The sequence below is a fragment of the Ovis aries genome, chromosome 12, assembly GCF_016772045.2.
Source record: "Ovis aries strain OAR_USU_Benz2616 breed Rambouillet chromosome 12, ARS-UI_Ramb_v3.0, whole genome shotgun sequence".
In the NCBI taxonomy this organism is placed as follows: Eukaryota; Metazoa; Chordata; class Mammalia; order Artiodactyla; family Bovidae; genus Ovis; species Ovis aries.
The window spans coordinates 326,687-350,405 of record NC_056065.1 but is presented as its reverse complement, the minus strand read 5'-3'; the positions used below and the strand labels follow the sequence as shown (position 1 = coordinate 350,405).

The 23,719-nt window shown below is 68.4% G+C and overlaps 1 protein-coding gene across 1 annotated transcript; it reads left to right on the top strand.

The window, feature by feature from the left end:
* The first annotated feature begins 927 nt into the window (after positions 1-927).
* Positions 928-21,604, top strand: LOC121816108 (proline-rich protein 36-like). The gene is made up of 29 exons (XM_060396676.1): positions 928-961; positions 1,587-1,640; positions 1,920-2,074; positions 2,193-2,334; positions 2,938-3,092; positions 3,311-3,426; positions 3,482-4,022; positions 4,185-4,584; positions 7,293-7,346; positions 7,625-7,779; positions 7,897-8,038; positions 8,642-8,796; positions 9,009-9,124; positions 9,180-9,720; positions 9,883-10,282; positions 12,991-13,044; positions 13,321-13,475; positions 13,594-13,735; positions 14,339-14,493; positions 14,706-14,821; positions 14,876-15,416; positions 15,579-15,978; positions 18,692-18,745; positions 19,024-19,178; positions 19,297-19,438; positions 20,040-20,194; positions 20,403-20,518; positions 20,574-21,114; positions 21,398-21,604. Exons 1-29 carry the CDS (start codon positions 928-930, stop codon positions 21,602-21,604), a joined length of 6,093 nt encoding a protein of 2,030 aa, XP_060252659.1.
* Positions 21,605-23,719: the final 2,115 nt, after the last annotated feature.

The window sequence follows — 23,719 nt, the reverse complement described above, 5'->3', positions numbered from 1 at the left end:
TCATCGTCCACCCCCGTGTTGCTTCCTTGGCTTCGGGGAACCTCCTTCCCCACAGTAGGGGGTACCCTGTCCCCTGGGGCGGGCATCTCCAGGGCACTTGCGCTGGGGGGGGGGGTGGTGGGGCGGGGGTTGTCTGGGGAGGTGCGGGCCTCAGGCTCCACAGGAGAAAAAGCCCCAAAAGGCGTGAGCTGCGGGTCCAGACGCGGGCCCCTCAGGTTTCTGGCCGGAGCCTTGGGCTCCAGGCAACTCAAAGCCCTCGGGGGTGGCGCTCTGGGACTGCTGTAGGGAAAGGACGCCAAGAGCAGCGCACGGAGGAGTCGGGGAAGGGCAGGCGGGAAACGGAGGCGAGGACAGCGAGGGATCTAGGTGGAGGCGCTGGAGAGAGCGTCCAGCGTCCCGGAATGCCTCGGAGGAGCCGGCGGGGGGCAATCGAGGCCCAGGGACCCGTGGAATGTGAAAAGGCGGGAAACCCCAGGGCGGTTTGGAAGGCAAGGCAGGCTGGGAAAGGAGGGGGGGGGCGTGGGCGTCCACTTCAAAGGGACCTATGGGCGTTCCCGGGCAGTTAGCTCCCTTGGCACCGCGGAGGGTCCCTGATTGATCCACCCGGGGTTGATTCCAACCCTCCCCCCCCCGCTGCGTGGCACGGCCACAAACCAAAGCCCCGAACTGCCCCGCCCACCCCGACGGGGACCTGGGCGGTCTGGGGCACGGGCCGTGCCCGGGAAAAGCCCACTCGCTCCACGGGACTCCGTCCAGGGTCTCCCGCTTGGAAAGAGGCCAGGGCGGCCCCCTCCATCTACGCACACAAACCCTGCTTACGTCAATGGGGGCGGGGCCTCCTCCCGCTCTCCAGAGTCCTGAGCTGCTGGGGCCCCCGCCCGCCGGGCCAGCAGTCTGCAGCGCGCCCGAGTGAGTGCCTCTCCCGCCATGGCTTCGTCCGGCTCCTCCAGCACCTCAAGCGGTACGTTTGCCCCCGGGTCCCTGGGGTCGGATCCCGTCTCAGGGGATTTGCGGGTGGCCCGGGCAAGGGTTCTCGGCCAACGTGTCGACCTCCCCCCCGCCCGAGAACGGTGGGGACCCATCGGACGGGCCCTCGGTTCCCAGGCGTCAGGTGTGCCCAAGTGGGGGGGGGTGGGCATCGTCCATTCGTCTTGCTCCTTTGGCACACACATGGCTTCTCCGTTCTCTTTTCTGGGAAGACGGTGTTGTGTCAAGGGGCGCGCTGCGGGGGGCGGGGTGGGTGGGAGCGTGTGCTGTGCTGGGATGAGGCCCTTTATCTTCACGTCTTCCTGTGGGAACGGGAGCCCGGGAGCTCTGTGGCTTTGCCGCCTTCAGTGGCTTCCTCTGCACAGGGGCCTAGTGCCTCCTGCCTTCCGTCAGGCGTTCCGGGGTTCGGGCTTCGCTTCGGCTTCCTTCCCTTCCCTCTCCTTTCCCCTCCTTTCCCTTCCCCCTAGTGACGGCAAACACGGCCTCTGCTCGTGTCAGCCCCGCGAAGCCAGGCTCCCTCCCACTGGCATCGTCATGGAAGGAAATCTGGGAGCAGCCCCATTGAGACGTCTCCATGGCATGCCCCCTCCCCCCCCCAGACGGGTGGAAACACGCGGCAGTGGACCGCAGCGGTGTTGTGGTCTTCACAGTGGGTGGGTGGGATTTCTTGCCGCCTTTGCTTTGGGGCCGGGGCCGGTTTCCTGTCTGCTTGCTGGTGTTCCTTGCCTGCCGGCGTGGGGTGGGGGTGGGGGATGCCCCCACCACCCTTGCCTCTCAGCCTGGCTGTCGGGGTGTCGCCAAGCGACTTCCAAATGCACACCCGTCCCCGGGCTCCCGGCTTTGCTCAGGCACAGGGGAGCACGCGTGGGCTCCGCCGTCCAGTCCTCCCCCGTGTGCTCTGAGACTTCGCCCTCCCTGCTCTTCTGGCACAGGGCCGGTCGCCACAGGATCTCGAAGGAGGCGGCTCGTTCTGAGGCTGAGCCAGAAGGACGCCCTGCAAGCGCTCTTTCAACAGAACCCCTACCCTGGGATAGCGACCAGAGAACGCCTGGCCCGGGAGCTCGGCATTGCCGAAAGCAGAGTTCAGGTAGGCCCCCGTGTCTCTGCCCCCGTTCTCCCTTTCAGGCTCTCCATGCCGATCCGAGCCGGCTGGAAGCAACTGGCGGCCTCTCTCCTCAGAAGGCATTCTCTCTGTTTGCCCCTAGGTCTGGTTCCAAAACCAACGCAGAAGGCGGTTCAAGCAGAGCCGATCGCCGCCTGAACACGTGCACCCAGAAGGGGAAGCGGGGCCGACGTCCACGCCCGCACCACCGTCGCGCCCGCCTCGACCTCAGCCTTCCTCTCCAGGTAACTTAGCCAGCGCTCTCCCGAAAGCCAGTCCCCCAGGAGGGGCCCCGAACCCTCCCCTCTTGCCAGAGAAGTCCCTCTGCCGGTGGGTGGCCACGGGAGGCCCAGAAAAACCAAGGGGGCTGGGGTGGGGTGAGCTGGGGTGAGGTGGGGTGGCGGCGCGGGGAAGAGGAGGAAGCAGGGCTGTCCGGTGGCTGCCGCCCCCGTCAGTGTCCCAGATCGGGGCGCGACGCCCCCAGTCCGCGTGGGCGGGCAGCACTGGGTCCCCCTTCCTTGGCACCCCCTCCCCAGCCCCCGTCGGGAACTTCAGGCTCCGGCTGCCCAGGCAACCTTGGCCGAGGGGCGTGCCTCAGGGCACTCGGCGGCAAGGGCGGAGGAGGAAAGACACACACAGGGACACGCACGCACGCATCCACGATGGATGCCGGCACCCGGCCCATGTGTGGCTGTATTCCTTCGAGCCCTGCCCTGGCTGCAGAGCCACCTGTGGTGATTCAGGTGTGGGGGACTCCCCCTCCCCTGCCCACCGTCTAGGGTATCTGTGCTGAGACCGTTCCACGGGCCGTAACGTCCCCTCCTCTCGGTGCGTTCTCTCGTCGGCAGGAGACTCGGCCCGAGAGGCCCGGAGAAAGAGGACAGTCGTCTCTCCTTCCCAAACAAGCATCCTTGTGCAAGCCTTCAGGAGGGATCGCTTCCCGGGGATTGCCGCCAGGGAAGAACTGGCTCGTCAGACGGGAATCCCAGAACCTCGAATCCAGGTAAGTCCTCCCGCCAGCGCAAGGGCCCAGGAGTCAGGAGGGTTGAGCCCTGCCGAGCGTTTGGAGCTGGATACCCGCAGGCCGGGGCCGGGGCCGGGGCCGGGGCCGGGGCCGGGGCCGGGGCTGCGGCATGGGGGGAGGGGGCCGAAAGCCGGCGGGCTGAGTGGAGGGTTTGGGGCCGCTTGTGGCCCGTGCGGGCAACCCCCCTCGTCTCCCAGGGGCCGAGGGATGCGTTTGCAGAAAACGGCCCTGCGGGAGCCGCCCTGGGCCTGACAGACCAGAGGCCGGGCGGCCAGGCGGGCTGTCGAATGGGCGCCGCGCAGGCGCCGGCACGGTGATCTGGACGGTCACGACTTCTGACGTGCCTGTCTGCCTTTTTGCTCCCCTAGGTATGGGTTTCAAAACCGAAGAGCTCGGCACCCCCAGCAGAGCCCGAGCGGGCCCGGCGGCGCAGCAGCCACGACTCCTCCTGCTCCAGAGGACCGAAGGACCCCACCCTCGGTCCAGAGCACCTCTCCTCCCCTTCGCCCCTCCCCGCCACAGGAGAGCATGCCACCCTCGGCGGCCCCAGCTGCTCCGTTTGGGGCCCCCGCCTTCTGGGTGCCCGGGACTGCCCCTGGGGTCTGTGTGGGCCAGCCCTTGATGATCTTCCTGGTCCAGCCCAGCCCGGTGGCTCTCCGGCCAAGTGGGAAGCCACCACCTCCTGCCCAGGCAGCAGTTCCCTGGGCCGTGAGCTCCCCTGCCGGCACGGCCCTCGGGCAGCCTGGGCAAGGGGCCATCCTGCCGCCCGCACAGCCGGAGGCACACATCCCGCGCTGGCCGGGGTCACCCTACGGTGAAGGCGCGGCCCCTCCGCTAGAGCCACAGCCCCAGCCCCGCAGCCTTCCAAGCCCGACGAGCCTCCTCGACGCGCTCTTGGCGGCCGCGGGCGCCCCCGCCTCGCCGGGGGCCTTCCCCGGGGCCGCTGCCGACCACGGGGTGGACCCTGCCCTGCCAGGCGCACCCAGCCTCCTCGACGAGCTCTTGGCGGCCGCGGGCGCCCCCGCCTCGCCGGGGCCTTCCCCGGGGCCCTCTGCCGTCGCGGTGCAACAGGCAGCTCTCGCTGGCACACCCAGCCTCGTAGAGCAAATCTCGGCTGCCACCGGCATCCACGCCACGCCGGGGCCTTCCCTGGGGCCCTGTGCCGGTGAACGGGCACACCTCGCCCTCCCAGGCTCACCCAGCGTCCAAGACGCGCTCCTGGCCTCCCTGGGCATCCCGGGCTCGCCGGGTCCTTTCCCGGGGTCCTCTCCTGTCGTCGCAGGGGCCCACCCAGCCTTCCCCGGGTCACCCAGCCTCCTAGAGGAAATCCTGGCTGCCACGGCCACCCGGGACACGCCCTGGTCTCCCCCGGGGCCCCCTGCGTGGGACGAGGGGGTTGAGGCCACCCTGGAAGCACCCCTCAGTGAGGAGGATTACCAGGCCCTCCTCGACATGCTGCCAGGCTCCCCAGGCCCTGGGGCTTAGAGGGAGAGGAAGGGAGGGGGCACCTTCTCCCCCTGCGCACATTCAGGTCTCCGTGCCTGGGATGCTCGGGGAAGCCGGGGGGTGGGGGGGTTTGGTGTGTGGGAAGAGGGGAGAACCCCGCCGGGATGTCTACCAACAACTCTGGGGACAAACCCCCCCCCCCCCCGAGAGCTGGGCCCCACCCCCAAACAGGGGGACACCCTTATCTGAAGCCTCAAGTAATCCCTGCATGGCAGTGACCGAGAGGCTGCCTCAGAGGGACCATCCGTGGACCCAAGAGGGAAACCCCCGTGCCCTGCACAGGTGCTTTGGGGTCTGGCTCTTCTGTCTTCTGGTCCCGCCCTTCCAGCAGTCCACCCAGGAGAACTCCTTCCCTACGCCAGGAGCAGCAGAGGGAGGGGAGCAGGAGAGGGGGGGAGTGAAAAGGTGGAAAGGTTGGGAGATGCAAGGTGGGGGGGGGCGAGTGGGTGGCGGGAGTGGGTGTGGGCGGAGGGAGAGAGTGGGGGTGAAGGGAGAGAGAGGGAGGGCGGGAGGCAGGGACAGTTGGGGTAACGTGGGAGGGAGGGGGGGTCGGGGGAGGGGGGGCGGAGCCCGCGCCTGGGACTCAGCGTCAAGCCCCCGGGAGACCCCTGCAGGTCTCCCGAAAACGCTGCGTCACGGACACGTTGCCCTCGGTTTCAAGGTGCCTGCTCTGGGCGGGTGTCCGCAGGTCAGAGCCTCTGAGCCGGCAGGAGGGACCTACCCGCCCAGCCGCTTTCTCGACCATGTCCACGTGTACACACGTGCCCAGTACGCCAGCAAAGGCCAGTCCCCTCCGTGTCTCTCTCTGACCCCTCCTCCCAGTATGGGGTGACTGACCTCGCCCTGCCACCAGCATCCTCCCGTCACGCGCAGATGTGCAGACGTTCTTTACTTGCAAACCCGTCCCCGAACGAAGGCCTCGACCCAGTGGTTTCCGGAGTCCATACGGACCCCCTGCCTGTTCCCACGTGAACCCCCGTGGTGGGTTTAGAAACCTGGGTGGCCGAAAGACAACACTGCCCGAGACGGTTGGGGGCGTGTTGCCCTGGTTCGACTCACTCTGTTCGCAGCGAAAGGAGACGTGCCCCTCATCGTCCACCCCCCGTGTTGCTTCCTTGGCTTCGGGGAACCTCCTTCCCCACAGTAGGGGATACCCTGTCCCCTGGGGCGGGCATCTCCAGGGCACTTGCGCTGGGGGGGGGGGTGGTGGGGCGGGGGTTGTCTGGGGAGGTGCGGGCCTCAGGCTCCACAGGAGAAAAGCCCCAAAAGGCGTGAGCTGCGGGTCCAGACGCGGGCCCCTCAGGTTTCTGGCCGGAGCCTTGGGCTCCAGGCAACTCAAAGCCCTCGGGGGTGGCGCTCTGGGACTGCTGTAGGAAAGGACGCCAAGAGCAGCGCACGGAGGAGTCGGGGAAGGGCAGGCGGGAAACGGAGGCGAGGACAGCGAGGGGTCTAGGTGGAGGCGCTGGAGAGAGCGTCCAGTGTCCCGGAATGCCTAGGAGGAGCCGGCGGGGGGCAATCGAGGCCCAGGGACCCGTGGAATGTGTAAAGGCGGGAAACCCCAGGGCGGTTTGGAAGGCAAGGCAGGCTGGGAAAGGAGGGGGGGGGCGTGGGCGTCCACTTCAAAGGGACCTATGGGCGTTCCCGGGCAGTTAGCTCCCTTGGCACCGCGGAGGGTCCCTGATTGATCCACCCGGGGTTGATTCCAACCCTCCCCCCCCCGCTGCGTGGCACGGCCACAAACCAAAGCCCCGAACTGCCCCGCCCACCCCGACGGGGACCTGGGCGGTCTGGGGCACGGGCCGTGCCCGGGAAAAGCCCACTCGCTCCACGGGACTCCGTCCAGGGTCTCCGCTTGGAAAGAGGCCAGGGGCGGCCCCCTCCATCTACGCACACAAACCCTGCTTACGTCAATGGGGGCGGGGCCTCCTCCCGCTCTCCAGAGTCCTGAGCTGCTGGGGCCCCCGCCCGCCGGGCCAGCAGTCTGCAGCGCGCCCGAGTGAGTGCCTCTCCCGCCATGGCTTCGTCCGGCTCCTCCAGCACCTCAAGCGGTACGTTTGCCCCCGGGTCCCTGGGGTCGGATCCCGTCTCAGGGGATTTGCGGGTGGCCCGGGCAAGGGTTCTCGGCCAACGTGTCGACCTCCCCCCCGCCCGAGAACGGTGGGGACCCATCGGACGGGCCCTCGGTTCCCAGGCGTCAGGTGTGCCCAAGTGGGGGGGGGGTGGGCATCGTCCATTCGTCTTGCTCCTTTGGCACACACATGGCTTCTCCGTTCTCTTTTCTGGGAAGACGGTGTTGTGTCAAGGGGCGCGCTGCGGGGGGCGGGGTGGGTGGGAGCGTGTGCTGTGCTGGGATGAGGCCCTTTATCTTCACGTCTTCCTGTGGGAACGGGAGCCCGGGAGCTCTGTGGCTTTGCCGCCTTCAGTGGCTTCCTCTGCACAGGGGCCTAGTGCCTCCTGCCTTCCGTCAGGCGTTCCGGGGTTCGGGCTTCGCTTCGGCTTCCTTCCCTTCCCTCTCCTTTCCCTCCTTTCCCTTCCCCCTAGTGACGGCAAACACGGCCTCTGCTCGTGTCAGCCCCGCGAAGCCAGGCTCCCTCCCACTGGCATCGTCATGGAAGGAAATCTGGGAGCAGCCCCATTGAGACGTCTCCATGGCATGCCCCCTCCCCCCCCCAGACGGGTGGAAACACGCGGCAGTGGACCGCAGCGGTGTTGTGGTCTTCACAGTGGGTGGGTGGGATTTCTTGCCGCCTTTGCTTTGGGGGCCGGGGCCGGTTTCCTGTCTGCTTGCTGGTGTTCCTTGCCTGCCGGCGTGGGGTGGGGTGGGGATGCCCCCACCACCCTTGCCTCTCAGCCTGGCTGTCGGGGTGTCGCCAAGCGACTTCCAAATGCACACCCGTCCCCGGGCTCCCGGCTTTGCTCAGGCACAGGGGAGCACGCGTGGGCTCCGCCGTCCAGTCCTCCCCCGTGTGCTCTGAGACTTCGCCCTCCCTGCTCTTCTGGCACAGGGCCGGTCGCCACAGGATCTCGAAGGAGGCGGCTCGTTCTGAGGCTGAGCCAGAAGGACGCCCTGCAAGCGCTCTTTCAACAGAACCCCTACCCTGGGATAGCGACCAGAGAACGCCTGGCCCGGGAGCTCGGCATTGCCGAAAGCAGAGTTCAGGTAGGCCCCGTGTCTCTGCCCCCGTTCTCCCTTTCAGGCTCTCCATGCCGATCCGAGCCGGCTGGAAGCAACTGGCGGCCTCTCTCCTCAGAAGGCATTCTCTCTGTTTGCCCCTAGGTCTGGTTCCAAAACCAACGCAGAAGGCGGTTCAAGCAGAGCCGATCGCCGCCTGAACACGTGCACCCAGAAGGGGAAGCGGGGCCGACGTCCACGCCCGCACCACCGTCGCGCCCGCCTCGACCTCAGCCTTCCTCTCCAGGTAACTTAGCCAGCGCTCTCCCGAAAGCCAGTCCCCCAGGAGGGGCCCCGAACCCTCCCCTCTTGCCAGAGAAGTCCCTCTGCCGGTGGGTGGCCACGGGAGGCCCAGAAAAACCAAGGGGGCTGGGGTGGGGTGAGCTGGGGTGAGGTGGGGTGGCGGCGCGGGGAAGAGGAGGAAGCAGGGCTGTCCGGTGGCTGCCGCCCCCGTCAGTGTCCCAGATCGGGGCGCGACGCCCCCAGTCCGCGTGGGCGGGCAGCACTGGGTCCCCTTCCTTGGCACCCCCCTCCCCAGCCCCCGTCGGGAACTTCAGGCTCCGGCTGCCCAGGCAACCTTGGCCGAGGGGCGTGCCTCAGGGCACTCGGCGGCAAGGGCGGAGGAGGAAAGACACACACAGGGACACGCACGCACGCATCCACGATGGATGCCGGCACCCGGCCCATGTGTGGCTGTATTCCTTCGAGCCCTGCCCTGGCTGCAGAGCCACCTGTGGTGATTCAGGTGTGGGGGACTCCCCCTCCCCTGCCCACCGTCTAGGGTATCTGTGCTGAGACCGTTCCACGGGCCGTAACGTCCCCTCCTCTCGGTGCGTTCTCTCGTGGGCAGGAGACTCGGCCCGAGAGGCCCGGAGAAAGAGGACAGTCGTCTCTCCTTCCCAAACAAGCATCCTTGTGCAAGCCTTCAGGAGGGATCGCTTCCCGGGGATTGCCGCCAGGGAAGAACTGGCTCGTCAGACGGGAATCCCAGAACCTCGAATCCAGGTAAGTCCTCCCGCCAGCGCAAGGGCCCAGGAGTCAGGAGGGTTGAGCCCTGCCGAGCGTTTGGAGCTGGATACCCGCAGGCCGGGGCCGGGGCCGGGGCCGGGGCCGGGGCCGGGGCTGCGGCATGGGGGGAGGGGGCCGAAAGCCGGCGGGCTGAGTGGAGGGTTTGGGGCCGCTTGTGGCCCGTGCGGGCAACCCCCCTCGTCTCCCAGGGGCCGAGGGATGCGTTTGCAGAAAACGGCCCTGCGGGAGCCGCCCTGGGCCTGACAGACCAGAGGCCGGGCGGCCAGGCGGGCTGTCGAATGGGCGCCGCGCAGGCGCCGGCACGGTGATCTGGACGGTCACGACTTCTGACGTGCCTGTCTGCCTTTTTGCTCCCCTAGGTATGGGTTTCAAAACCGAAGAGCTCGGCACCCCCAGCAGAGCCCGAGCGGGCCCGGCGGCGCAGCAGCCACGACTCCTCCTGCTCCAGAGGACCGAAGGACCCCACCCTCGGTCCAGAGCACCTCTCCTCCCCTTCGCCCCTCCCCGCCACAGGAGAGCATGCCACCCTCGGCGGCCCCAGCTGCTCCGTTTGGGGCCCCCGCCTTCTGGGTGCCCGGGACTGCCCCTGGGGTCTGTGTGGGCCAGCCCTTGATGATCTTCCTGGTCCAGCCCAGCCCGGTGGCTCTCCGGCCAAGTGGGAAGCCACCACCTCCTGCCCAGGCAGCAGTTCCCTGGGCCGTGAGCTCCCCTGCCGGCACGGCCCTCGGGCAGCCTGGGCAAGGGGCCATCCTGCCGCCCGCACAGCCGGAGGCACACATCCCGCGCTGGCCGGGGTCACCCTACGGTGAAGGCGCGGCCCCTCCGCTAGAGCCACAGCCCCAGCCCCGCAGCCTTCCAAGCCCGACGAGCCTCCTCGACGCGCTCTTGGCGGCCGCGGGCGCCCCCGCCTCGCCGGGGCCTTCCCCGGGGGCCGCTGCCGACCACGGGGTGGACCCTGCCCTGCCAGGCGCACCCAGCCTCCTCGACGAGCTCTTGGCGGCCGCGGGCGCCCCCGCCTCGCCGGGGCCTTCCCCGGGGCCCTCTGCCGTCGCGGTGCAACAGGCAGCTCTCGCTGGCACACCCAGCCTCGTAGAGCAAATCTCGGCTGCCACCGGCATCCACGCCACGCCGGGGCCTTCCCTGGGGCCCTGTGCCGGTGAACGGGCACACCTCGCCCTCCCAGGCTCACCCAGCGTCCAAGACGCGCTCCTGGCCTCCCTGGGCATCCCGGGCTCGCCGGGTCCTTTCCCGGGGTCCTCTCCTGTCGTCGCAGGGGCCCACCCAGCCTTCCCCGGGTCACCCAGCCTCCTAGAGGAAATCCTGGCTGCCACGGCCACCCGGGACACGCCCTGGTCTCCCCCGGGGCCCCCTGCGTGGGACGAGGGGGTTGAGGCCACCCTGGAAGCACCCCTCAGTGAGGAGGATTACCAGGCCCTCCTCGACATGCTGCCAGGCTCCCCAGGCCCTGGGGCTTAGAGGGAGAGGAAGGGAGGGGGCACCTTCTCCCCCTGCGCACATTCAGGTCTCCGTGCCTGGGATGCTCGGGGAAGCCGGGGGGTGGGGGGGTTTGGTGTGTGGGAAGAGGGGAGAACCCCGCCGGGATGTCTACCAACAACTCTGGGGACAAACCCCCCCCCCCCCCCGAGAGCTGGGCCCCACCCCCAAACAGGGGGACACCCTTATCTGAAGCCTCAAGTAATCCCTGCATGGCAGTGACCGAGAGGCTGCCTCAGAGGGACCATCCGTGGACCCAAGAGGGAAACCCCCGTGCCCTGCACAGGTGCTTTGGGGTCTGGCTCTTCTGTCTTCTGGTCCCGCCCTTCCAGCAGTCCACCCAGGAGAACTCCTTCCCTACGCCAGGAGCAGCAGAGGGAGGGGGAGCAGGAGACGGGGGGAGTGAAAAGGTGGAAAGGTTGGGAGATGCAAGGTGGGAGGGGGCGAGTGGGTGGCGGGAGTGGGTGTGGGCGGAGGGAGAGAGTGGGGGTGAAGGGAGAGAGAGGGAGGGCGGGAGGCAGGGACAGTTGGGGTAACGTGGGAGGGAGGGGGGTCGGGGGGGGGGGGGCGGAGCCCGCGCCTGGGACTCAGCGTCAAGCCCCCGGGAGACCCCTGCAGGTCTCCCGAAAACGCTGCGTCACGGACACGTTGCCCTCGGTTTCAAGGTGCCTGCTCTGGGCGGGTGTCCGCAGGTCAGAGCCTCTGAGCCGGCAGGAGGGACCTACCCGCCCAGCCGCTTTCTCGACCATGTCCACGTGTACACACGTGCCCAGTACGCCAGCAAAGGCCAGTCCCTCCGTGTCTCTCTCTGACCCCTCCTCCCAGTATGGGGTGACTGACCTCGCCCTGCCACCAGCATCCTCCCGTCACGCGCAGATGTGCAGACGTTCTTTACTTGCAAACCCGTCCCCGAACGAAGGCCTCGACCCAGTGGTTTCCGAGTCCATACGGACCCCCTGCCTGTTCCCACGTGAACCCCCGTGGTGGGTTTAGAAACCTGGGTGGCCGAAAGACAACACTGCCCGAGACGGTTGGGGGCGTGTTGCCCTGGTTCGACTCACTCTGTTCGCAGCGAAAGGAGACGTGCCCCTCATCGTCCACCCCCCGTGTTGCTTCCTTGGCTTCGGGGAACCTCCTTCCCCACAGTAGGGGATACCCTGTCCCCTGGGGCGGGCATCTCCAGGGCACTTGCGCTGGGGGGGGGGGTGGTGGGGCGGGGGTTGTCTGGGGAGGTGCGGGCCTCAGGCTCCACAGGAGAAAAAGCCCCAAAAGGCGTGAGCTGCGGGTCCAGACGCGGGCCCCTCAGGTTTCTGGCCGGAGCCTTGGGCTCCAGGCAACTCAAAGCCCTCGGGGGTGGCGCTCTGGGACTGCTGTAGGGAAAGGACGCCAAGAGCAGCGCACGGAGGAGTCGGGGAAGGGCAGGCGGGAAACGGAGGCGAGGACAGCGAGGGGTCTAGGTGGAGGCGCTGGAGAGAGCGTCCAGTGTCCCGGAATGCCTAGGAGGAGCCGGCGGGGGCAATCGAGGCCCAGGGACCCGTGGAATGTGAAAAGGCGGGAAACCCCAGGGCGGTTTGGAAGGCAAGGCAGGCTGGGAAAGGAGGGGGGGGCGTGGGCGTCCACTTCAAAGGGACCTATGGGCGTTCCCGGGCAGTTAGCTCCCTTGGCACCGCGGAGGGTCCCTGATTGATCCACCCGGGGTTGATTCCAACCCTCCCCCCCCCCGCTGCGTGGCACGGCCACAAACCAAAGCCCCGAACTGCCCCGCCCACCCCGACGGGGACCTGGGCGGTCTGGGGCACGGGCCGTGCCCGGGAAAAGCCCACTCGCTCCACGGGACTCCGTCCAGGGTCTCCGCTTGGAAAGAGGCCAGGGGCGGCCCCCTCCATCTACGCACACAAACCCTGCTTACGTCAATGGGGGCGGGGCCTCCTCCCGCTCTCCAGAGTCCTGAGCTGCTGGGGCCCCCGCCCGCCGGGCCAGCAGTCTGCAGCGCGCCCGAGTGAGTGCCTCTCCCGCCATGGCTTCGTCCGGCTCCTCCAGCACCTCAAGCGGTACGTTTGCCCCCGGGTCCCTGGGGTCGGATCCCGTCTCAGGGGATTTGCGGGTGGCCCGGGCAAGGGTTCTCGGCCAACGTGTCGACCTCCCCCCCGCCCGAGAACGGTGGGGACCCATCGGACGGGCCCTCGGTTCCCAGGCGTCAGGTGTGCCCAAGTGGGGGGGGGGGTGGGCATCGTCCATTCGTCTTGCTCCTTTGGCACACACATGGCTTCTCCGTTCTCTTTTCTGGGAAGACGGTGTTGTGTCAAGGGGCGCTGCGGGGGGCGGGGTGGGTGGGAGCGTGTGCTGTGCTGGGATGAGGCCCTTTATCTTCACGTCTTCCTGTGGGAACGGGAGCCCGGGAGCTCTGTGGCTTTGCCGCCTTCAGTGGCTTCCTCTGCACAGGGGCCTAGTGCCTCCTGCCTTCCGTCAGGCGTTCCGGGGTTCGGGCTTCGCTTCGGCTTCCTTCCCTTCCCTCTCCTTTCCCCTCCTTTCCCTTCCCCCTAGTGACGGCAAACACGGCCTCTGCTCGTGTCAGCCCCGCGAAGCCAGGCTCCCTCCCACTGGCATCGTCATGGAAGGAAATCTGGGAGCAGCCCCATTGAGACGTCTCCATGGCATGCCCCCTCCCCCCCCCAGACGGGTGGAAACACGCGGCAGTGGACCGCAGCGGTGTTGTGGTCTTCACCGTGGGTGGGTGGGATTTCTTGCCGCCTTTGCTTTGGGGCCGGGGCCGGTTTCCTGTCTGCTTGCTGGTGTTCCTTGCCTGCCGGCGTGGGGTGGGGTGGGGATGCCCCACCACCCTTGCCTCTCAGCCTGGCTGTCGGGGTGTCGCCAAGCGACTTCCAAATGCACACCCGTCCCCGGGCTCCCGGCTTTGCTCAGGCACAGGGGAGCACGCGTGGGCTCCGCCGTCCAGTCCTCCCCCGTGTGCTCTGAGACTTCGCCCTCCCTGCTCTTCTGGCACAGGGCCGGTCGCCACAGGATCTCGAAGGAGGCGGCTCGTTCTGAGGCTGAGCCAGAAGGACGCCCTGCAAGCGCTCTTTCAACAGAACCCCTACCCTGGGATAGCGACCAGAGAACGCCTGGCCCGGGAGCTCGGCATTGCCGAAAGCAGAGTTCAGGTAGGCCCCCGTGTCTCTGCCCCCGTTCTCCCTTTCAGGCTCTCCATGCCGATCCGAGCCGGCTGGAAGCAACTGGCGGCCTCTCTCCTCAGAAGGCATTCTCTCTGTTTGCCCCTAGGTCTGGTTCCAAAACCAACGCAGAAGGCGGTTCAAGCAGAGCCGATCGCCGCCTGAACACGTGCACCCAGAAGGGGAAGCGGGGCCGACGTCCACGCCCGCACCACCGTCGCGCCCGCCTCGACCTCAGCCTTCCTCTCCAGGTAACTTAGCCAGCGCTCTCCCGAAAGCCAGTCCCCCAGGAGGGGCCCCGAACCCTCCCCTCTTGCCAGAGAAGTCCCTCTGCCGGTGGGTGGCCACGGGAGGCCCAGAAAAACCAAGGGGGCTGGGGTGGGGTGAGCTGGGGTGAGGTGGGGTGGCGGCGCGGGGAAGAGGAGGAAGCAGGGCTGTCCGGTGGCTGCCGCCCCCGTCAGTGTCCCAGATCGGGGCGCGACGCCCCCAGTCCGCGTGGGCGGGCAGCACTGGGTCCCCTTCCTTGGCACCCCCTCCCCAGCCCCCCGTCGGGAACTTCAGGCTCCGGCTGCCCAGGCAACCTTGGCCGAGGGGCGTGCCTCAGGGCACTCGGCGGCAAGGGCGGAGGAGGAAAGACACACACAGGGACACGCACGCACGCATCCACGATGGATGCCGGCACCCGGCCCATGTGTGGCTGTATTCCTTCGAGCCCTGCCCTGGCTGCAGAGCCACCTGTGGTGATTCAGGTGTGGGGGACTCCCCCTCCCCTGCCCACCGTCTAGGGTATCTGTGCTGAGACCGTTCCACGGGCCGTAACGTCCCCTCCTCTCGGTGCGTTCTCTCGTGGGCAGGAGACTCGGCCCGAGAGGCCCGGAGAAAGAGGACAGTCGTCTCTCCTTCCCAAACAAGCATCCTTGTGCAAGCCTTCAGGAGGGATCGCTTCCCGGGGATTGCCGCCAGGGAAGAACTGGCTCGTCAGACGGGAATCCCAGAACCTCGAATCCAGGTAAGTCCTCCCGCCAGCGCAAGGGCCCAGGAGTCAGGAGGGTTGAGCCCTGCCGAGCGTTTGGAGCTGGATACCCGCAGGCCGGGGCCGGGGCCGGGGCCGGGGCCGGGGCCGGGGCTGCGGCATGGGGGGAGGGGGCCGAAAGCCGGCGGGCTGAGTGGAGGGTTTGGGGCCGCTTGTGGCCCGTGCGGGCAACCCCCCTCGTCTCCCAGGGGCCGAGGGATGCGTTTGCAGAAAACGGCCCTGCGGGAGCCGCCCTGGGCCTGACAGACCAGAGGCCGGGCGGCCAGGCGGGCTGTCGAATGGGCGCCGCGCAGGCGCCGGCACGGTGATCTGGACGGTCACGACTTCTGACGTGCCTGTCTGCCTTTTGCTCCCCTAGGTATGGGTTTCAAAACCGAAGAGCTCGGCACCCCCAGCAGAGCCCGAGCGGGCCCGGCGGCGCAGCAGCCACGACTCCTCCTGCTCCAGAGGACCGAAGGACCCCACCCTCGGTCCAGAGCACCTCTCCTCCCCTTCGCCCCTCCCCGCCACAGGAGAGCATGCCACCCTCGGCGGCCCCAGCTGCTCCGTTTGGGGCCCCCGCCTTCTGGGTGCCCGGGACTGCCCCTGGGGTCTGTGTGGGCCAGCCCTTGATGATCTTCCTGGTCCAGCCCAGCCCGGTGGCTCTCCGGCCAAGTGGGAAGCCACCACCTCCTGCCCAGGCAGCAGTTCCCTGGGCCGTGAGCTCCCCTGCCGGCACGGCCCTCGGGCAGCCTGGGCAAGGGGCCATCCTGCCGCCCGCACAGCCGGAGGCACACATCCCGCGCTGGCCGGGGTCACCCTACGGTGAAGGCGCGGCCCCTCCGCTAGAGCCACAGCCCCAGCCCCGCAGCCTTCCAAGCCCGACGAGCCTCCTCGACGCGCTCTTGGCGGCCGCGGGCGCCCCCGCCTCGCCGGGGCCTTCCCCGGGGGCCGCTGCCGACCACGGGGTGGACCCTGCCCTGCCAGGCGCACCCAGCCTCCTCGACGAGCTCTTGGCGGCCGCGGGCGCCCCCGCCTCGCCGGGGCCTTCCCCGGGGCCCTCTGCCGTCGCGGTGCAACAGGCAGCTCTCGCTGGCACACCCAGCCTCGTAGAGCAAATCTCGGCTGCCACCGGCATCCACGCCACGCCGGGGCCTTCCCTGGGGCCCTGTGCCGGTGAACGGGCACACCTCGCCCTCCCAGGCTCACCCAGCGTCCAAGACGCGCTCCTGGCCTCCCTGGGCATCCCGGGCTCGCCGGGTCCTTTCCCGGGGTCCTCTCCTGTCGTCGCAGGGGCCCACCCAGCCTTCCCCGGGTCACCCAGCCTCCTAGAGGAAATCCTGGCTGCCACGGCCACCCGGGACACGCCCTGGTCTCCCCCGGGGCCCCCTGCGTGGGACGAGGGGGTTGAGGCCACCCTGGAAGCACCCCTCAGTGAGGAGGATTACCAGGCCCTCCTCGACATGCTGCCAGGCTCCCCAGGCCCTGGGGCTTAGAGGGAGAGGAAGGGAGGGCACCTTCTCCCCCTGCGCACATTCAGGTCTCCGTGCCTGGGATGCTCGGGGAAGCCGGGGGGTGGGGGGGTTTGGTGTGTGGGAAGAGGGGAGAACCCCGCCGGGATGTCTACCAACAACTCTGGGGACAAACCCCCCCCCCCCGAGAGCTGGGCCCCACCCCCAAACAGGGGGACACCCTTATCTGAAGCCTCAAGTAATCCCTGCATGGCAGTGACCGAGAGGCTGCCTCAGAGGGACCATCCGTGGACCCAAGAGGGAAACCCCCGTGCCCTGCACAGGTGCTTTGGGGTCTGGCTCTTCTGTCTTCTGGTCCCGCCCTTCCAGCAGTCCACCCAGGAGAACTCCTTCCCTACGCCAGGAGCAGCAGAGGGAGGGGGAGCAGGAGACGGGGGGAGTGAAAAGGTGGAAAGGTTGGGAGATGCAAGGTGGGAGGGGGCGAGTGGGTGGCGGGAGTGGGTGTGGGCGGAGGGAGAGAGTGGGGGTGAAGGGAGAGAGAGGGAGGGCGGGAGGCAGGGACAGTTGGGGTAACGTGGGAGGGAGGGGGGGTCGGGGGAGGGGGGGGGCGGAGCCCGCGCCTGGGACTCAGCGTCAAGCCCCCGGGAGACCCCTGCAGGTCTCCCGAAAACGCTGCGTCACGGACACGTTGCCCTCGGTTTCAAGGTGCCTGCTCTGGGCGGGTGTCCGCAGGTCAGAGCCTCTGAGCCGGCAGGAGGGACCTACCCGCCCAGCCGCTTTCTCGACCATGTCCACGTGTACACACGTGCCCAGTACGCCAGCAAAGGCCAGTCCCCTCCGTGTCTCTCTCTGACCCCTCCTCCCAGTATGGGGTGACTGACCTCGCCCTGCCACCAGCATCCTCCCGTCACGCGCAGATGTGCAGACGTTCTTTACTTGCAAACCCGTCCCCGAACGAAGGCCTCGACCCAGTGGTTTCCGAGTCCATACGGACCCCCTGCCTGTTCCCACGTGAACCCCCGTGGTGGGTTTAGAAACCTGGGTGGCCGAAAGACAACACTGCCCGAGACGGTTGGGGGCGTGTTGCCCTGGTTCGACTCACTCTGTTCGCAGCGAAAGGAGACGTGCCCCTCATCGTCCACCCCCCGTGTTGCTTCCTTGGCTTCGGGGAACCTCCTTCCCCACAGTAGGGGATACCCTGTCCCCTGGGGCGGGCATCTCCAGGGCACTTGCGCTGGGGGGGGGGGGTGGTGGGGCGGGGGTTGTCTGGGGAGGTGCGGGCCTCAGGCTCCACAGGAGAAAAGCCCCAAAAGGCGTGAGCTGCGGGTCCAGACGCGGGCCCCTCAGGTTTCTGGCCGGAGCCTTGGGCTCCAGGCAACTCAAAGCCCTCGGGGGTGGCGCTCTGGGACTGCTGTAGGGAAAGGACGCCAAGAGCAGCGCACGGAGGAGTCGGGGAAGGGCAGGCGGGAAACGGAGGCGAGGACAGCGAGGGGTCTAGGTGGAGGCGCTGGAGAGAGCGTCCAGTGTCCCGGAATGCCTAGGAGGAGCCGGCGGGGGGCAATCGAGGCCCAGGGACCCGTGGAATGTGAAAAGGCGGGAAACCCCAGGGCGGTTTGGAAGGCAAGGCAGGCTGGGAAAGGGGGGGGGGGGGCGTGGGCGTCCACTTCAAAGGGACCTATGGGCGTTCCCGGGCAGTTAGCTCCCTTGGCACCGCGGAGGGTCCCTGATTGATCCACCCGGGGTTGATTCCAACCCTCCCCCCCCCCCCGCTGCGTGGCACGGCCACAAACCAAAGCCCCCGAACTGCCCCGCCCACCCCGACGGGGACCTGGGCGGTCTGGGGCACGGGCCGTGCCCGGGAAAAGCCCACTCGCTCCACGGGACTCCGTCCAGGGTCTCCGCTTGGAAAGAGGCCAGGGGCGGCCCCCTCCATCTACGCACACAAACCCTGCTTACGTCAATGGGGGCGGGGCCTCCTCCCGCTCTCCAGAGTCCTGAGCTGCTGGGGCCCCCGCCCGCCGGGCCAGCAGTCTGCAGCGCGCCCGAGTGAGTGCCTCTCCCGCCATGGCTTCGTCCGGCTCCTCCAGCACCTCAAGCGGTACGTTTGCCCCCGGGTCCCTGGGGTCGGATCCCGTCTCAGGGGATTTGCGGGTGGCCCGGGCAAGGGTTCTCGGCCAACGTGTCGACCTCCCCCCCGCCCGAGAACGGTGGGGACCCATCGGACGGGCCCTCGGTTCCCAGGCGTCAGGTGTGCCCAAGTGGGGGGGGGGTGGGCATCGTCCATTCGTCTTGCTCCTTTGGCACACAGATGGCTTCTCCGTTCTCTTTTCTGGGAAGACGGTGTTGTGTCAAGGGGCGCGCTGCGGGGGGCGGGGTGGGTGGGAGCGTGTGCTGTGCTGGGATGAGGCCCTTTATCTTCACGTCTTCCTGTGGGAACGGGAGCCCGGGAGCTCTGTGGCTTTGCCGCCTTCAGTGGCTTCCTCTGCACAGGGGCCTAGTGCCTCCTGCCTTCCGTCAGGCGTTCCGGGGTTCGGGCTTCGCTTCGGCTTCCTTCCCTTCCCTCTCCTTTCCCTCCTTTCCCTTCCCCCTAGTGACGGCAAACACGGCCTCTGCTCGTGTCAGCCCCGCGAAGCCAGGCTCCCTCCCACTGGCATCGTCATGGAAGGAAATCTGGGAGCAGCCCCATTGAGACGTCTCCATGGCATGCCCCCTCCCCCCCCCAGACGGGTGGAAACACGCGGCAGTGGACCGCAGCGGTGTTGTGGTCTTCACAGTGGGTGGGTGGGATTTCTTGCCGCCTTTGCTTTGGGGCCGGGGCCGGTTTCCTGTCTGCTTGCTGGTGTTCCTTGCCTGCCGGCGTGGGGTGGGGGTGGGGGATGCCCCCACCACCCTTGCCTCTCAGCCTGGCTGTCGGGGTGTCGCCAAGCGACTTCCAAATGCACACCCGTCCCCGGGCTCCCGGCTTTGCTCAGGCACAGGGGAGCACGCGTGGGCTCCGCCGTCCAGTCCTCCCCCGTGTGCTCTGAGACTTCGCCTCCCTGCTCTTCTGGCACAGGGCCGGTCGCCACAGGATCTCGAAGGAGGCGGCTCGTTCTGAGGCTGAGCCAGAAGGACGCCCTGCAAGCGCTCTTTCAACAGAACCCCTACCCTGGGATAGCGACCAGAGAACGCCTGGCCCGGGAGCTCGGCATTGCCGAAAGCAGAGTTCAGGTAGGCCCCCGTGTCTCTGCCCCCGTTCTCCCTTTCAGGCTCTCCATGCCGATCCGAGCCGGCTGGAAGCAACTGGCGGCCTCTCTCCTCAGAAGGCATTCTCTCTGTTTGCCCCTAGGTCTGGTTCCAAAACCAACGCAGAAGGCGGTTCAAGCAGAGCCGATCGCCGCCTGAACACGTGCACCCAGAAGGGGAAGCGGGGCCGACGTCCACGCCCGCACCACCGTCGCGCCCGCCTCGACCTCAGCCTTCCTCTCCAGGTAACTTAGCCAGCGCTCTCCCGAAAGCCAGTCCCCAGGAGGGGCCCCGAACCCTCCCCTCTTGCCAGAGAAGTCCCTCTGCCGGTGGGTGGCCACGGGAGGCCCAGAAAAACCAAGGGGGCTGGGGTGGGGTGAGCTGGGGTGAGGTGGGGTGGCGGCGCGGGGAAGAGGAGGAAGCAGGGCTGTCCGGTGGCTGCCGCCCCGTCAGTGTCCCAGATCGGGGCGCGACGCCCCCAGTCCGCGTGGGCGGGCAGCACTGGGTCCCCTTCCTTGGCACCCCCTCCCCAGCCCCCCGTCGGGAACTTCAGGCTCCGGCTGCCCAGGCAACCTTGGCCGAGGGGCGTGCCTCAGGGCACTCGGCGGCAAGGGCGGAGGAGGAAAGACACACACAGGGACACGCACGCACGCATCCACGATGGATGCCGGCACCCGGCCCATGTGTGGCTGTATTCCTTCGAGCCCTGCCCTGGCTGCAGAGCCACCTGTGGTGATTCAGGTGTGGGGGACTCCCCCTCCCCTGCCCACCGTCTAGGGTATCTGTGCTGAGACCGTTCCACGGGCCGTAACGTCCCCTCCTCTCGGTGCGTTCTCTCGTGGGCAGGAGACTCGGCCCGAGAGGCCCGGAGAAAGAGGACAGTCGTCTCTCCTTCCCAAACAAGCATCCTTGTGCAAGCCTTCAGGAGGGATCGCTTCCCGGGGATTGCCGCCAGGGAAGAACTGGCTCGTCAGACGGGAATCCCAGAACCTCGAATCCAGGTAAGTCCTCCCGCCAGCGCAAGGGCCCAGGAGTCAGGAGGGTTGAGCCCTGCCGAGCGTTTGGAGCTGGATACCCGCAGGCCGGGGCCGGGGCCGGGGCCGGGCCGGGGCCGGGGCCGCGGCATGGGGGAGGGGCCGAAAGCCGGCGGGCTGAGTGGAGGGTTTGGGGCCGCTTGTGGCCCGTGCGGGCAACCCCCTCGTCTCCCAGGGGCCGAGGGATGCGTTTGCAGAAAACGGCCCTGCGGGAGCCGCCCTGGGCCTGACAGACCAGAGGCCGGGCGGCCAGGCGGGCTGTCGAATGGGCGCCGCGCAGGCGCCGGCACGGTGATCTGGACGGTCACGACTTCTGACGTGCCTGTCTGCCTTTTTGCTCCCCTAGGTATGGGTTTCAAAACCGAAGAGCTCGGCACCCCCAGCAGAGCCCGAGCGGGCCCGGCGGCGCAGCAGCCACGACTCCTCCTGCTCCAGAGGACCGAAGGACCCCACCCTCGGTCCAGAGCACCTCTCCTCCCTTCGCCCCTCCCCCGCCACAGGAGAGCATGCCACCCTCGGCGGCCCCAGCTGCTCCGTTTGGGGCCCCCGCCTTCTGGGTGCCCGGGACTGCCCCTGGGGTCTGTGTGGGCCAGCCCTTGATGATCTTCCTGGTCCAGCCCAGCCCGGTGGCTCTCCGGCCAAGTGGGAAGCCACCACCTCCTGCCCAGGCAGCAGTTCCCTGGGCCGTGAGCTCCCCTGCCGGCACGGCCCTCGGGCAGCCTGGGCAAGGGGCCATCCTGCCGCCCGCACAGCCGGAGGCACACATCCCGCGCTGGCCGGGGTCACCCTACGGTGAAGGCGCGGCCCCTCCGCTAGAGCCACAGCCCCAGCCCCGCAGCCTTCCAAGCCCGACGAGCCTCCTCGACGCGCTCTTGGCGGCCGCGGGCGCCCCCGCCTCGCCGGGGCCTTCCCCGGGGGCCGCTGCCGACCACGGGGTGGACCCTGCCCTGCCAGGCGCACCCAGCCTCCTCGACGAGCTCTTGGCGGCCGCGGGCGCCCCCGCCTCGCCGGGGCCTTCCCCGGGGCCCTCTGCCGTCGCGGTGCAACAGGCAGCTCTCGCTGGCACACCCAGCCTCGTAGAGCAAATCTCGGCTGCCACCGGCATCCACGCCACGCCGGGGCCTTCCCTGGGGCCCTGTGCCGGTGAACGGGCACACCTCGCCCTCCCAGGCTCACCCAGCGTCCAAGACGCGCTCCTGGCCTCCCCTGGGCATCCCGGGCTCGCCGGGTCCTTTCCCGGGGTCCTCTCCTGTCGTCGCAGGGGCCCACCCAGCCTTCCCCGGGTCACCCAGCCTCCTAGAGGAAATCCTGGCTGCCACGGCCACCCGGGACACGCCCTGGTCTCCCCGGGGCCCCCTGCGTGGGACGAGGGGTTGAGGCCACCCTGGAAGCACCCCTCAGTGAGGAGGATTACCAGGCCCTCCTCGACATGCTGCCAGGCTCCCCAGGCCCTGGGGCTTAGAGGGAGAGGAAGGGAGGGCACCTTCTCCCCCTGCGCACATTCAGGTCTCCCGTGCCTGGGATGCTCGGGGAAGCCGGGGGTGGGGGGGTTTGGTGTGTGGGAAGAGGGAGAACCCCGCCGGGATGTCTACCAACAACTCTGGGGACAAACCCCCCCCCCCCCGAGAGCTGGGCCCCACCCCCAAACAGGGGGACACCCTTATCTGAAGCCTCAAGTAATCCCTGCATGGCAGTGACCGAGAGGCTGCCTCAGAGGGACCATCCGTGGACCCAAGAGGGAAACCCCGTGCCCTGCACAGGTGCTTTGGGGTCTGGCTCTTCTGTCTTCTGGTCCCGCCCTTCCAGCAGTCCACCCAGGAGAACTCCTTCCCTACGCCAGGAGCAGCAGAGGGAGGGGAGCAGGAGACAGGGGAGTGAAAAGGTGGAAAGGTTGGGAGATGCAAGGTGGGAGGGGGCGAGTGGGTGGCGGGAGTGGGTGTGGGCGGAGGGAGAGAGTGGGGGTGAAGGGAGAGAGGGAGGGAGGGCGGGAGGCAGGGACAGTTGGGGTACCGTGGGAGGGAGGGGGGTCGGGGGAGGGGGGACGGAGCCCGGGCCTGGGACTCAGCGTCAAGCCCCCGGGAGACCCCTGCAGGTCTCCCGAAAACGCTGCGTCACGGACACGTTGCCCTCGGTTTCAAGGTGCCTGCTCTGGGCGGGTGTCCGCAGGTCAGAGCCTCTGAGCCGGCAGGAGGGACCTACCCGCCCAGCCGCTTTCTCGACCATGTCCACGTGTACACACGTGCCCAGTACGCCAGCAAAGGCCAGTCCCCTCCGTGTCTCTCTCTGACCCCTCCTCCCAGTATGGGGTGACTGACCTCGCCCTGCCACCAGCATCCTCCCGTCACGCGCAGATGTGCAGACGTTCTTTACTTGCAAACCCGTCCCCGAACGAAGGCCTCGACCCAGTGGTTTCCGAGTCCATACGGACCCCCTGCCTGTTCCCACGTGAACCCCCGTGGTGGGTTTAGAAACCTGGGTGGCCGAAAGACAACACTGCCCGAGACGGTTGGGGGCGTGTTGCCCTGGTTCGACTCACTCTGTTCGCAGCGAAAGGAGACGTGCCCCTCATCGTCCACCCCCCGTGTTGCTTCCTTGGCTTCGGGGAACCTCCTTCCCCACAGTAGGGGATACCCTGTCCCCTGGGGCGGGCATCTCCAGGGCACTTGCGCTGGGGGGGGGGGTGGTGGGGCGGGGGTTGTCTGGGGAGGTGCGGGCCTCAGGCTCCACAGGAGAAAAGCCCCAAAAGGCGTGAGCTGCGGGTCCAGACGCGGGCCCCTCAGGTTTCTGGCCGGAGCCTTGGGCTCCAGGCAACTCAAAGCCCTCGGGGGTGGCGCTCTGGGACTGCTGTAGGGAAAGGACGCCAAGAGCAGCGCACGGAGGAGTCGGGGAAGGGCAGGCGGGAAACGGAGGCGAGGACAGCGAGGGGTCTAGGTGGAGGCGCTGGAGAGAGCGTCCAGTGTCCCGGAATGCCTAGGAGGAGCCGGCGGGGGGCAATCGAGGCCCAGGGACCCGTGGAATGTGAAAAGGCGGGAAACCCCAGGGCGGTTTGGAAGGCAAGGCAGGCTGGGAAAGGAGGGGGGGGGCGTGGGCGTCCACTTCAAAGGGACCTATGGGCGTTCCCGGGCAGTTAGCTCCCTTGGCACCGCGGAGGGTCCCTGATTGATCCACCCGGGGTTGATTCCAACCCTCCCCCCCCCCGCTGCGTGGCACGGCCACAAACCAAAGCCCCCGAACTGCCCCGCCCACCCCGACGGGGACCTGGGCGGTCTGGGGCACGGGCCGTGCCCGGGAAAAGCCCACTCGCTCCACGGGACTCCGTCCAGGGTCTCCGCTTGGAAAGAGGCCAGGGGCGGCCCCCTCCATCTACGCACACAAACCCTGCTTACGTCAATGGGGGCGGGGCCTCCTCCCGCTCTCCAGAGTCCTGAGCTGCTGGGGCCCCCGCCCGCCGGGCCAGCAGTCTGCAGCGCGCCCGAGTGAGTGCCTCTCCCG

Bases quoted from the DNA above. Each gene is read 5' to 3' on its own strand.
- LOC121816108 (XM_060396676.1), top strand. From the start codon at position 928: ATGGCTTCGTCCGGCTCCTCCAGCACCTCAAGCG. The intron at 962-1,586 runs GTACGTTTGCCC...TCCCCCCCCCAG, and splicing joins CTCCTCCAGCACCTCAAGCG to ACGGGTGGAAACACGCGGCA. The intron at 1,641-1,919 runs GTGGGTGGGATT...CTTCTGGCACAG, and splicing joins TGTTGTGGTCTTCACAGTGG to GGCCGGTCGCCACAGGATCT.